This window comes from Stegostoma tigrinum, chromosome 21, assembly GCF_030684315.1.
Source record: "Stegostoma tigrinum isolate sSteTig4 chromosome 21, sSteTig4.hap1, whole genome shotgun sequence".
Taxonomy (NCBI): Eukaryota; Metazoa; Chordata; class Chondrichthyes; order Orectolobiformes; family Stegostomatidae; genus Stegostoma; species Stegostoma tigrinum.
This window is the reverse complement of record NC_081374.1, coordinates 47443660-47457441: the sequence shown is the minus strand read 5'-3', so window position 1 is coordinate 47457441 and position 13782 is coordinate 47443660. Positions and strand designations below refer to the sequence as shown.

The 13782-nt window shown below is 45.8% G+C and overlaps 1 protein-coding gene across 2 annotated transcripts in view; it reads left to right on the top strand.

The window, feature by feature from the left end:
* Positions 1 to 13782, top strand: part of dram2b (DNA-damage regulated autophagy modulator 2b) — an 89141-nt gene that overhangs the window by 59695 nt on the left and 15664 nt on the right. For both annotated transcript variants that reach the window (XM_048552850.2, XM_048552852.2), the window contains exons 5-6: positions 8317 to 8494; positions 12388 to 12470. In XM_048552850.2, coding sequence (XP_048408807.1) covers positions 8317 to 8494; positions 12388 to 12470 — 261 coding nt within the window. The remainder of the gene's footprint in view (positions 1 to 8316; positions 8495 to 12387; positions 12471 to 13782) is intronic.

Sequence of the window (13782 nt, the reverse complement as noted above, 5' to 3'; positions counted from 1 at the left end):
TCATTATTCTAAACCCCAGAAAGGTAGAGTTTAAACTGCTGAATCTTTCTCCAGAAGACAAACCCCTCATCTCTGGAATCAACATAGTGAACCTCCTCTGAACTGCCTCCAATGCAACTACATTCCTCCTCAAGGGAACCAAACCTGTACGTACTACTGTAGGTGTGGTCTCGCTAATACCTTTTACAGCTGCGGCAACACTTGCCAGCTTTTATTCTCTCTTCACCTAGCAATAACTGCCAAAATTCAGTTTGTACTCCTTTCTTCCTGTTACCCCTGCAAACTAGCTTTCTGTGATCCACACTTGAGGTCAGATACCTCTGCACTGAAGCACTCTGAAGTTTCTCTCCAATTAGGTAATAAGTTGCCTTTCTGTTCTAGTCACAATGGATAACTATTTAACAACATTAAGCTTCATCTACCAGAACTTGGCTTGTTCACCTAACCTACCCATAGTATATTTCTTATTTCTTCACTGCAACTTACTTTCCCACTTAGTATTTTAGCCAAATTTGTAATGGCACTTTCTGTCCCTGCATCCAAGTCCTTAAGAAAGATTGTATATGGTTGGGGCCTGAGGACCAAATCTTGTGCTGTCCCCCTAGTTTCATCTTGCAAACCAGAAAAAGAGCCATTTATTTTGACATTTTTTGAAGAAAGGTCCCGACCCGAAATGTCAAGCTTCCCTGCTCCTCTGCTGCTTGGCCTGCTGTGTTCATCCAGCTACACACCGTGTTATCTCAGATTCTCCAGCATCAACAAATACTACTATCTCTGTAACATTTATTTTGACTCTCTGCTTTCTGTTGGTTAGCCAATTATTCTCTAATTAATTATACCTAACCCCATGTGATCTCACCTTGTGTAATAACCTTTAGGCTGGCATTTTATCAAATGCTTCTTGGAAATCCAGATATACTACATCTACAGAAACCCCATTATCCACTTGTTTGTTATTCTTTTGAAGAACTCTAGCAAATTAGTCAAACATGATTTACCCTTCATAAAAGCATGCTGATTCCGATAGATTGGGTTTTGATTTTCCAAATATCCTATTCTTACTTCCTTAATAATGGATTCTAACAAATTCTCGAGCATACGTGTCAAAACCTTCTATCTCTATCCCTTTCTGTTACGTTAGCATCTTCCAATCCAAATCTTTCTTACATCCAGGGAATTTGGGAATATTATAAGCAATGGTTCCATTATCTCTGCTGCTGATCCCTTTTTAAGACCCTAGGATATAGGCTGTGGGGACCTGGACACTTGTTTGCGTTTAATTTCAATGGTTCACAACGTGGGTGACAGGTGGCAAAGTAAGGCGGCATGGTGGATCAGTGGTTAGCATGGCTGCCTCACTGTGCCAGGGACCCCGATTCGATTCCACCCTCGGGCAACTGTCTGTGTGGAGGTGGCACATTCTCCCCGTGTCTGCGTGGGTTTACTCCGGGTGCTCCGGTTTCCTCCCACACTCCAGTGGTGTGCAGGTTAGGTGGATTAGCCAGGCTAAATTGCGCGTAGTGGTCAGGGATGTGCAGGGTAGTTGAATTAGCCATGGGAAATGCACGGTTACGGAGCTAGGCTAGGGGAGATGGGTCTGGGTGGGATTCTGTCTGGAGGGTCGGTGTGGGCTCGATGGGCCGAATGGCATGCCTCCACACTGTAAGGATTCTATGATACTTTTTCCCTGGTAGTATCCTCCACCATGAAAGCTGAAGCAAAATATTAATCTCGTGACTCTGCAATTTTGGTGTTCTCCACTATTAACTCCCCAGTTGCATCCACCATAGGATTGACATTCACTTTAGTGACTTTCTTCCCTTTATACGCTGATGGAAGCTTTTACTTTTTTTTTATATATTGCACTCATTTTCTTTTATAATTTACCTTACTCTTTTTATTATCTGTTCAGTGACCATGTTGACCTTTAAATGTTTTTCAATCTTCCATCCTGTTGCGTGCCTTTGGAATAAGTCCTAGTTTTTATCTTTATCAGAAGTTTAACTTCCTTGCTTTGCCATGGGATGTTTTCTTCCTCTCTTGTTATCTTTCTGGAATATATTTTAGTTGGGAGCAAGCACTTGACTGACATTATGGATGAAAACTATAGATAAGGTCAATAACATTCTGAACATCAAAAGTCCAGCTCTCTCTCCAAAAGTCGTCTATCTCAGTTCTTTTGATTTTTGGCAATGCTGTCTGGAGAGAGTTGGTTGCTCGACAGTCCGAGAGTTGATTGGGTGAACTGGGGTCTATTCTTTTGTTAGAAATTTTTTCACATTTCTTGATGTTTTTCTGGTCTTCCCTCACAAGAGATGTTTTCTGTTTGCTGGCTCTTGTTTCTCTCTGCACTGCCCACAGAAGTATGTAGGAGACTGCAGATGGATCAATGCAAGGGCTGTTACAGCATCTTTTTTCTCTCATTCTTCATCCCTCTGATTCTTAATAATCCCACCAGTGGAAACACGTTCTGTTTATTTACTCCGTCAACATTCTCCTCAAATTGAGCACTACTTACTTCATTTGAATGGACTTTATTTGTCTCATCAGTGGAACCTTGCCAACCTGCCTTAGGAATTGTAGTTAAATTTTTACTGAAGTTCAGGTTCTTTCAGTGAAGATTGTACCAGGGATAGCTGCTTTTTAAGAGATGACAAGGTGTGGAGCTGGATGAACACAGCAGGCCAAGCAGCATCTTAGGAGCAGGAAAGCTGACGTTTCAGGGCTAGACCCTTCGTCAGAAAAGGGCTGCTGTTTTGTTCAAGTCTGGTCTGTTAAGAATGATGTGATGTTGCAAATGCTGCAAGAGTGCCAGGTACAGGAATAACCACAAGGAAGTAGCAGACTGATACTTTTAGATTTAAGATATTGTTTCAAAATGATGTGCGTACTATCAGCAAACAATTACTACTTAATAACTGCTTTTTAGAAAGGCATTCACCAATTCTGTGCCGCATGTTTAATCGGCTGAAGTGTGTCACATGTTGAGATGGTGCAGATGAGATGATTTCTCCCACGATTTCTCAAGTGTTTTTGACCTGAACATTCATTGTTTAATTTAACAATGTGCATTTTAGTTTGTGCTGTATCAATGACTCTGTACCTTTCAGCTGATTGTAGATCACTGAATATAGTCTGGGGAGAGTTTGTCTCTTTACACAGAAGCCCGTGTGGGGTTGGAACATTATAACAGTGTGAATGAAGTGAGGATCCTATCACTATTGAGAATAGATTAGGCAAGTAGTTGAGATAAAGGTGAAGAAGGTGGGCAGCTGGGACTAGGACAGTGCTGATGTATAGGATAAATATAGTTTCACAGTCATTGTAGTCAGTGGTGCTTGCAGAATTGAACTCACCAAAATTCACGATTCTTGGGTAACTAGGAACTGAATGCAGTAACATTGTACACTGCTATCTGACACCACATTCCTGTTTCCAATCTGGGATCAGCCTTCCATTCTGCATGTTCATTTTACGAGATCATTATCACATGTAGAATTAATAGATGTGTAAGTAATTGCTTGTCATACAGAGCTTAAACATTGCTTAAAGGGAGTCAGTAGTTGAAGCTTTTTGTCTTCCACTCATCATTACTAGGCTGCAAGAAACAGACATGTACAAAAGGATGCCACTTCATATAGAGGTAACAAGAACTGCAGACCCTGGAGTCAGATAACACGGTGTGGAGCTGGAGGAACACAGCAGGCCAGGCAGCATCCGAGGAGCAGGAAAGTTGACATTTTGGATTGGGACCCTTTTCTGAAGAAGGGTCCTGACCTGAAACAGCCACTTTACACAGCCCTTGTATAACAGCGTGGGAAGAGAATGCTGAGTGGTTGGGCCATATGGTCTTGCTGCACCCCCATGCCAATGATGGTCAGTCTTGTGGCCAAATCTGTATCCTCCTTGTTCCAATGAGTGCAAGATGAAAATATCAACCTGTTGGTTCTTTGTTAACAATGTTTAGAAAGCAAACAAGTTTCCAAACTGAAATAAGAGCAGAAAATGTTGGAGAAACTGGCAGCATCTGTGGAAAGGGAACCAGTTTCAAGTCCGAATTGCCTTCTCTTCAGAACTGAAGGGGCTGAAAAAGGTTTTTTGTGCTGCCAAGAGAAAAAGACAAAGGCTTATAGTAATAGAGGAGAAATCTAGATGAAGAGTAGATGTTGATGGGAGGAGAAAATAGGCCAACTCTTTTGAGAGTAACCGTATTCAGACAAACACTGGGGATGCTAGGGAAGGGGTTGTAATTGAAAATTGTGATCTAACTGTTCATGCTCTGATGTTTTTGAACTTGGTGTTGAGTGCTGAAGGTTGTAAAGTGCTTAAGTGGAAAATTTCCTCCAGCTTATTCAGAGCTTGGCTGGAACACTACTATATCAGTGATTTGGATGAGAATGTACAAGGCATGATTAGTAAGTTTGCAGATGACACTAAAACAGGTGGTATCAAGGACAGTGAGGAAGGTTATCAGAAATTGTAACAGGAGCTTGGGGAAGTGGACCGAGAAATGGCAAATGGAGTTTAATATAGATAGATTGGTAGTAGAAGGAAAATATTCTGCCTGGAAGTCAGTGGTGAGTGGAGTTCCACAGGGCTCTGTCCTTGGGCCTCTACTGTTTGTAATTTTTATTAATGACTTGGACGAGGGGATTGAAGGATGGGTCAGCAAGTTTGCAGACGACACAAAGGTCGGAGGTGTCGTTGACAGTGTAGAGGGCTGTTGTAGGCTGCAGCGGGACATTGACAGGATGCAGAGATGGGCTGAGAGGTGGCAGATGGAGTTCAACCTGGATAAATGCGAGGTGATGCATTTTGGAAGGTCGAATTTGAAAGCTGAGTACAGGATTAAGGATAGGATTCTTGGCAGCTTGGAGGAACAGAGGGATCTTGGTGTGCAGATACATAGATCCCTTAAAATGGCCACCCAAGTGGACAGGGTTGTTAAGAAAGCATATGGTGTATTGGCTTTCATTAACAGGGGGATTGAGTTTAAGAGTCGTGAGATCTTGTTGCAGCTCTATAAAACTTTGGTTAGACCGCACTTGGAATACTGCGTCCAGTTCTGGGCGCCCTATTATAGGAAAGATGTGGATGCTTTGGAGAGGGTTCAGAGGAGGTTTACCAGGATGCTGCCTGGACTGGAGGGCTTATCTTATGAAGAGAGGTTGACTGAGCTCGGTCTCTTTTCATTGGAGAAAAGGAGGAGGAGAGGGGACCTAATTGAGGTATACAAGATAATGAGAGGCATAGATAGAGTTGATAGCCAGAGACTATTTCCCAGGGCAGAAATGGCTAGCACGAGGGGTCATAGTTTTAAGCTGGTTGGTGGAAAGTATAGAGGGGATGTCAGAGGCAGGTTCTTTACGCAGAGAGTTGTGAGAGCATGGAATGCGTTGCCAGCAGCAGTTGTGGAAGCAAGGTCATTGGGGTCATTTAAGAGACTGCTGGACATGCATATGGTCACAGAAATTTGAGGGTGCATACATGAGGATCAATGGTCGGCACAACATTGTGGGCTGAAGGGCCTGTTCTGTGCTGTACTGTTCTATGTTCTATGTTCTATGTTCTATAAGTGTGAGGTGTTGCATTTTTGAAAGTCAAATCAAGGTAGGAGTTTCATGGTGAATGGTAGGGTCTTAAGGAGTGCAGTTGAACGGAGGAACTTTGGAGTTCTGGTGCATGACTCTCTGAAAGTGGAGTCCCAGGTAGACAGGGCAGTAAAGAAGGCTTTTGGCACACTGGCCTTCATCAGTCAGGGCATTGAGTATAAAAGTTGGGAAGTTTTATGTTGCAGTTGTGCAGGATGTTGGTGAGGCTGCACTTCGAGTGTTGTGCTCAGTTTTAGAACATAGAACATAGAACAGTACAGCACAGAACAGGCCCTTCAGCCCACAATGTTGTGCCGACCATTGATCCTCATGTATGCACCCTCAAATTTCTGTGACCATATGCATGTCCAGCAGTCTCTTAAATGACCCCAATGACCTTGCTTCCACAACTGCTGCTGGCAACGCATTCCATGCTCTCACAACTCTCTGCGTAAAGAACCTGCCTCTGACATCCCCTCTATACTTTCCACCAACCAGCTTAAAACTATGACCCCTCGTGCTAGCCATTTCTGCCCTGGGAAATAGTCTCTGGCTATCAACTCTATCTATGCCTCTCATTATCTTGTATACCTCAATTAGGTCCCCTCTCCTCCTCCTTTTCTCCAATGAAAAGAGACCGAGCTCAGTCAACCTCTCTTCATAAGATAAGCCCTCCAGTCCAGGCAGCATCCTGGTAAACCTCCTCTGAACCCTCTCCAAAGCATCCACATCTTTCCTATAATAGGGCGCCCAGAACTGGACGCAGTATTCCAAGTGCGGTCCAATCAAAGTCCCATAGAGCTGCAACAAGATCTCACGACTCTTAAACTCAATCCCCCTGTTAATGAAAGCCAAAACACCATATGCTTTCTTAACAACCCCGTCCACCTGGGTGGCCATCCTAAGGGATCCATGTATCTGCACACCAAGATCCATGTATCTGCACACCAAGATAACTAAATATTTTGTCAGGAATGTGTTCTGAGGGAAAATGTGGATAGTGGGTCTATGCTGGTTTGTCCCATATATAGGGAATGTGTCTACATTGAGATCGTCTTACTCAGAATCATGAAGCTGGGGTGTGGGGAAAGACAGGACTGTTTGAGTACAGTCGAGCACATCTGACTGTGTTAATCACAAAAAATAGCCTCTAGGTTTGAGTCCTGTCATGGTCAGCGAAGATCAGTGATCGTGGGCTGATTCCCTGCGTAGGAGAAAGCCTTCCTGATCTTCAACAAAAAAACAGAATTTTCAATTGAAGATTCCAGTGTATCAGAACTCCCCTCCAGTCTCAGCGATGAACAACAGACACTATACCCAGACATCACTGAGACACAGAAAGCGTCTTTTCTGTTTCAGTAGTGCACTCTCAGTGCCACGATCAAACAAACGGGAAGATTGTTTCTCTGAAAAAGAACTTCAGAGATAGAGATAACAAGGTGTAGAGCTGGATGAACACAACAGGCCAAGCAGCATCAGAGGAGCAGGAAGGCTGACGGTTCGGACCTAGACCCTTCTTCAGAGACTGAGTCAGATTTACATTATTTCACACCTGGAGCCTGACTTGCAGTTTTTGGTCACCTTGCTATGGGAAGGATGTTATTAAACTGGAAAGAGTGAAGAAGAAATTTACAAGGGCGTTACCAGGATTCCAAGGACTGAGATATAGGGAGAGGTTGGTCAAGTGAGGACTTTTATCTTTAGAGCATAGGTGACTGAGGGGGGGAACCTTTATAAAAGCATATAAGATCATGAGAGGCATGCAATAGGGTGGATGCACTCAGCGTTTTTCCCGGAGTTGGGGAATGGAGGACTAGAAGGCATTGGTTGAAGATAAGAGGGGAAAGAATACATGGGAACCTGAGGGGTAACTATTTTACACAGAGGGTGGTACGCATGTGGACTAAGCTGTCAGCAGAAGTGGTTGAGGTGGGTGCATTAAGAACATTGAAAAGGCATTTGGATGAATACATGGATAGGTAAGGTTTAGAAGGATATGGGCCACGTGCAGGGAAATGGGGTTAGCGGGGATGGACGTTTTGGTCGGCATGGACCAGTTTTGGCCAAAGGGCGTGCCCCCTTGGTGTAGGACTCGATGACAGAGATGTTAGACCAGACTACTGAGAAAACTGAAAGTATCTGTAATGCTCACAGAGAACACAAACAATGTGTCAGGCCAGACCCTTAAAACCCTTTGGTAATATCAGTGCATGTGGTCTAGGCCAAGACTTGATGGACCGAGGGAATCGTTTGTGTTTTTCCATGAATTGGAGAAGCTGTGAATCTCAAATACTGATCACATCGAGCATGACTACAGAGAGAATAACCAGTTAAACAGTTTCTGGCAATGCGGAATCCATCGAAATCTAAATATGCAACAGTCCACAGTGTGGCTCAGTGAGTTTGATTTGATGCACTGAAGTATAGTGAGAAGTTTTGTTTTGTGTGTGGTACAGGCAGGCCATAACATGCAAGGACATACAGATTATAGGGCGTTTAAGCAAAGCGAGGACACAAGGTTATTGCTGTACAGGAGGTGTACCAAATCAAGATCGACTCTAGGTTTGAGATTAGAGCAGTATAATAACAGCGGGGAAGGAGCTGTTAGTGAATCTGTTGGTGCATGTGTTCAGGATGCTTGATGGAAGAGGTTTGCTACTTCTATAAAGCCTCTAAGTGACTCACTGTCGTGTTGTTCTATCTCTCTCTTTTTTCCCCCCATTAGAAGACAACGTTAATTCAGGTCCATATCCTTGGTGCCGTGCTGACATTTGGGATTGGGATCATTTACCTGTTGCTGCAGACCATAATTTCCTACATGATGCAGCCACTCATCCATGGAATTGGAATCTTCTGGATTCGGTGTGTTCTCTTAATCTGGTGTGCAGGGAGCATAGTCAGCAGTATCCTTCAGAAACGTCGGTGTGGGAAATTGCGCGAGGACTATCGGACTGGGCGAGGTCATGCATGAGCATTGGCCACGGTCAATGTCCAGGGGTTACCATTGATCAGAAACTGAACAGGACCGGCTACGTGAATACAGTGGCTGCAAGTCAGACACGAGGAATGCTGCAGCGAGTAACTCACTTCCTGGTTCCCCAAAGCCTGCCCGCCATCTGCAAGGTACAAGTCAGGAGTGTGATGGGACACTTCCCACTGGCTTGAGTGCAGCTCCACCAACACTCAAGAAGCTTGACGCCACCCAGGACAAAGTAGCCCACTTAATGGGTGTCACATCCAACACTTTGAACGTTCGCTGCCTTCGTCACTAATGCACAGTAGCAGTAGAGTGCACCCTTTATAAGAAGCACTTCAGCAACTCACTAAGATCCTTGACAACCCCTTCCAAACCCATACGTGGGAATACCACCACCTACGAGTTCCCCTCCAAGCCATTCCCAATTCTGACTGAAATTATGTTACCTTAAAGCCCTCTGCTTCTTCCTCTCCTGCAAGCCCAACCATTCCTCCTCCACCAACACCCTCATCTGCTTAATGGAACTTGCCCTTTACCCTTTACAACTTCTCCTCCTTTTAACTCCTCCCCTCCCACCTCCCTTCCTACATTCCAAGGGGGTGGCCATGGACACCTGCATTGGTCTGAGGTATGCCTGCCTTTCTGGAGGATATGTTGAACAGTCCCACTTCCACAGCTACACTGGCACCATCCCTTACCTTTTCCTCTACTACATTAATGACTGTATCGGCACTGCCTCATGCGCCCACGAGGAGCTTGAACAGTTCGTCAAGTTTACTTGCACCTTTCACCCCAACCTCAAATTCACCTGGACCATCTCTGATATCTCTCGCTTCTTCCTGGACTCCTCTGCCTCCATCTCTGGTGACCGCTTTGAAACCGACATCTATTTCAAGCCTAACGACTCCCACAGCTACCTAGACCACACCACCTCTTTCAAGAATGCGATCCCCTACTCCCAATTCCTCCGCTTCTGCTGCATCCACTCCCAAGATGGAGTGTTCCACTCCTGGGTAACCCAGATTCCCTCCTGCTTCAAGGACCACAATGCCCCCGCTCTGTTGATCCAAAATATCCTCAACCGCATCTCTTGCATTTCCCACACTTCTGACCTCAAACACCCTCCCCCCCCCCAACAGAATGAGAGTCCCCGTAGTCCTCACATATCATCCCACCAACCTCCGCATCCAATCTATTATCCTCTGCCCCCTACAATCCGACCCCACGACCACAGAGATACTTCCCTCCCCACCCCTATCTGCTTTTTGTAGGGATCGCTCGCTCTGCGACTCCCTTGTCCGCTGCATTCTCCCCACTGTTCCCACCACCCCCTGCACCTTTCCCTGCAACCGCAGGAGGTGCTACACCTGCCCCTACACCTAACCCCTCCCCTCCATTCAAGGCCCAAGACGAGTCTTCAGCGTTAGATAGGGGGTTCACCGGTACATCCTCCAACCTGGTCTGCTGTGTCTTTTGCTTCCGATATGGCCTCCTTACACCGGTGAGACCAAGCACAGACTTGGTGACTGATTCGCGGAGCGTCTGTGTTCTGTACGCTATAGCCAGCAACACCTTCCGTTTGCTACTAGTTAATCACCCCCTCCCATTCCCTGGGTGACACGTCCATTCTGGGTTTCCTCCACTGCCACAATGATGCCACATGGAAACTGGAAGAGCAACCCCTCGTTCTGCCTCAGGAGCCTACCGATAGCCTAAACATAGAATTCACCAGTTATAAAATCTCCCCACCCCTGACCTCATCCCATGTCTGCCTCGCCCTCTCATCCCCGCCTCCTTGACCTGCTGTATCATCTCTCCCACCTATGCATGCCATCCTTCCCACTAACTAACCCCTACCTGCATTCACCTATCACCATCCCACCTACCTCTCCCCAGCCCCATCTTACCCCCACCAGTTATTTCCCAACTCCCTTCCCCATCTCCAGTCCTGAAGAAAGGTCCCAACCCAAAATGTCACCTTTTCTGCTCCTCTGCTGCCTAGACTGCTGTGTTCATCCAGCTCCACACTGTATTGTCTCTGACTCCAGCATCTGCAGTTCTTGCTAACTCCTGTACTGTGCTCTCATAGTTGTTGGGTCAAAACCCTGCATCTCCCTCCCCAAAAGCACTGTGGATGTCTGCCCATCTTAAATACTGTTGGTCCACAAAGGCAGTAGACCACAGCCGCCTTCAGGGCAGTTAAGAATGGGCAATAAATACTGGGCTTGCATTTGAGAAGGTTTACTGTTCCATTGCCAAGATTGACTTGGAGGAAGTTTCTGCCTGTTTGGTATTAGATGTCACTAAACAGTTTGGTAAGTTACAGATATTTGGAGACAGGTAGTGGTATGATAACATCGTCTTTTTAGATGAGATGACTGATGGAAGCATGGAGATGATAAATATCTGAGGAGGACAGTGGGGGTCAAGGAAAGGACAGCACCTGAAGAGAGAGAGCTGTTCTCAATATTGACTGTACGAGAAGCAGCTGGAGAATTTGGATGGTCACCTGCTCCATGGGAATAGAATCGAAGTTGTTGGAGTTGGGTCCTCTGCACGAGTGAACTCCGAGAGCACTTGGGTGGAGTTAGAGAGGTTTGCAAATGATACAAGGTCAAGGTGAGGTTGGATGGTGTTAGGGCAATTGGCTCCATGGGGTTAGGCAAAGGGAGAGATTTTGCAGAGACAGCTTAGACTAGACTTAGGGAGAAAGAGTTCATGAGCTCCTCCAGTTTCTTGTTGGAGAGAGTGGCGGGTACAGGAGAGAGAGGGTTAATAAGGCTTTGCCATGGTTGAGGACCCAGGGTTATTTTCATGAAGCGTGAGTAATTTAACAGCTGAGATCTGTATCTGATTGTGACCCAGTCACATCTGGATGAACCCATTGTCTACCATATCTATTATTTTGGAAAGTAAGTGGTCATCTCCTGAAAACAACAGTTTGAACCCTTCAAGGGTTTGGTAGGGTAGATACTGAGAAGTTGTTTCCCCTTTGTCCGGGAATCTAGAACACAGGCACAGTCTCAGGATAAAGGATCTGCTTTATAGGACTGACATGAGGAGGAATTGTGTTACTATGGAATTCTGTAACTCAGACAGTTGTGGGCACTCAATTATTTGAATGCGTTCAGAGCTGATGTAGATAAATGCTCGCACTTTTTTAAAAAATTCACTTAATAGATGTGGATATATCTGGCTGGGCCAGCATTCATTGTCCATCCCTAGTGGCCCTTGAGAAGGTGATCATGAGCTGACTTCTTGAACTGCTGCAGTCCATGTGCTGTGGGTAGACCCACAAAACCTTGAGGGAGGGAGTAAAGGGGGATGGAGATTGGGTAACAAAGTGGAATTGAGCTCTAGTCGTCCACTTCTACCCCTGATTATCAATGTTTTAGAGTCAACCTGTAGGTGACATTTGTTAAGCAGTCCTTGGATAAGCGTATGGATAATGATGAGATAGTGTAGGGGGGGGGGGGGGGGGCTTAGATTAGTTCACAGGTCAGCGCAACATCGAGGGCCGAAGGGCCTGTTCTGCGCTGTATAGTTCTATGTTCTATGAGACTCTTCCCAACACCCGCGTGATCGCTGCATCCTGAGTAACTTGTTCAGTTTAAATTTGCTGATTGATTTTTGCTAAGTACATCGTGAATGGGCACTGTCTGGAAAAGATGTTGGGGTTGGGTCTTCCACACGAGTGAACTCCGAGAGCACTTGGGTGGAGTTAGAGAGGCTTGCAAATGATTGCAAGGTTGAGGCGAGGTCGGATGGCGTTAGGGCAGTTCAAAATGTACGTCATTTCCTTCACTCGCGGCTTTGCAGTGTTTATCTCCTCTGTCACTCTGTACTCTATGATCCCCACCACGGACATGGCAATGAAGCTGCATTGGAACCCAGCGGAGAAGGTGAGGTGTGAATAAGTGAAACTCTCGATGCGCGCAGCTGCTTCCAGCCCCCACAGGCTAATCTGGAAGGGCATGGGTTGCATAGCCCCTCATGTCACAAGCTCGTTGGTACTTAGTGAGGTGAAACTAAAATCCCCATTTCTTGGTTAGGTGAGCGAGGTAAGCATTGTGCTTTTCAAGGTTATAACTAGACACACATCCTCTTCACATTGGCGCTGCACACCCTAATGAGCATAGGTTTACATTCTCGGGCTGTATGTATGTCTTTGCTAGCAGACAGGTGGCAGCTTTACGCTCTTATGTTTGTCATTCAGTGACTTATGAGAAGTTCAGACCCCAATATAAAGAAAAAAGTCAAGCTAGTTCTCCACAGAGCCTGATTTCACACAGGAGATTATGATTACTTTGGTGGTGCTAACTTAACAGGAGGAGTCATGTCTCGGACTGAAACATTACTAACGGTTCGGGAAGGCCGCTGTCTAACATTGACTATAATGCCTATTGTTGAAGCAGAATAAAGCAACTGACTGTTACTTGTACATTAAATGTTTTCTTTTTTTAGTGGGATGTGAGCATCACTGGCAAAGCCAACATGTTTGAACCCAACTCTAATTAGGCCTTGGCTTGCTCGAGTAATTTGAGAGAGTAGTTAAGAGTGATGCTCATTTCTGCAGACCTGGGACAGCTCGGGGGTGAGTGCTGCTGCCTCACAGCACCAGGGAACCCGGGTTCGATTCCACCCTCGGGTGACCGTCTGTGTGGAGTTTGCATGTTCTCCCGTTGTTTGCGTGGACTTCCTCCGCGCGCTCCGGTTTCCTTCCTCCGCGCGCTCCGGTTTCCTCCCACTGCCCAAGGATGTGCAGGCTAAGTGGAGTGTCTGTGGGAATTGCAGGCAACATGTTCACAGCCCTCCCTTGTGGGTGTGGCCCTCTCCCTCTAACCTCTGGCAAGCACAAAGCTGGCTGCTCGATCACCAGGAATTTTATTTTTAGGAGTGAAACCCCTCCAAGTTGATAAGTTCATGAGAGGCCTCAGTCATTCATACTCTTGATATGTTGTTAAACACAGCGTAAAGAGCAGGTGAAGCCTGTTCTAGTGAGGGAACAACACTGACTGTTGCCTGTAAAGCTGACTGGGGCAGGCAAGTGGGCCTCAGCTTGAAAGGTTATTGTTATTGTCCCTTTGGTGTGAAGGTGTGCAGGTTCCCCTAGTCCAGAAGAAAGGTCAGCACACTGATAGCACTGAGCCTTGTAAGCCCTTCTCTGCTTTAAGTGAGCGCTCTGGCAGGCGTGTGAGAGGTAGCACCACTGTG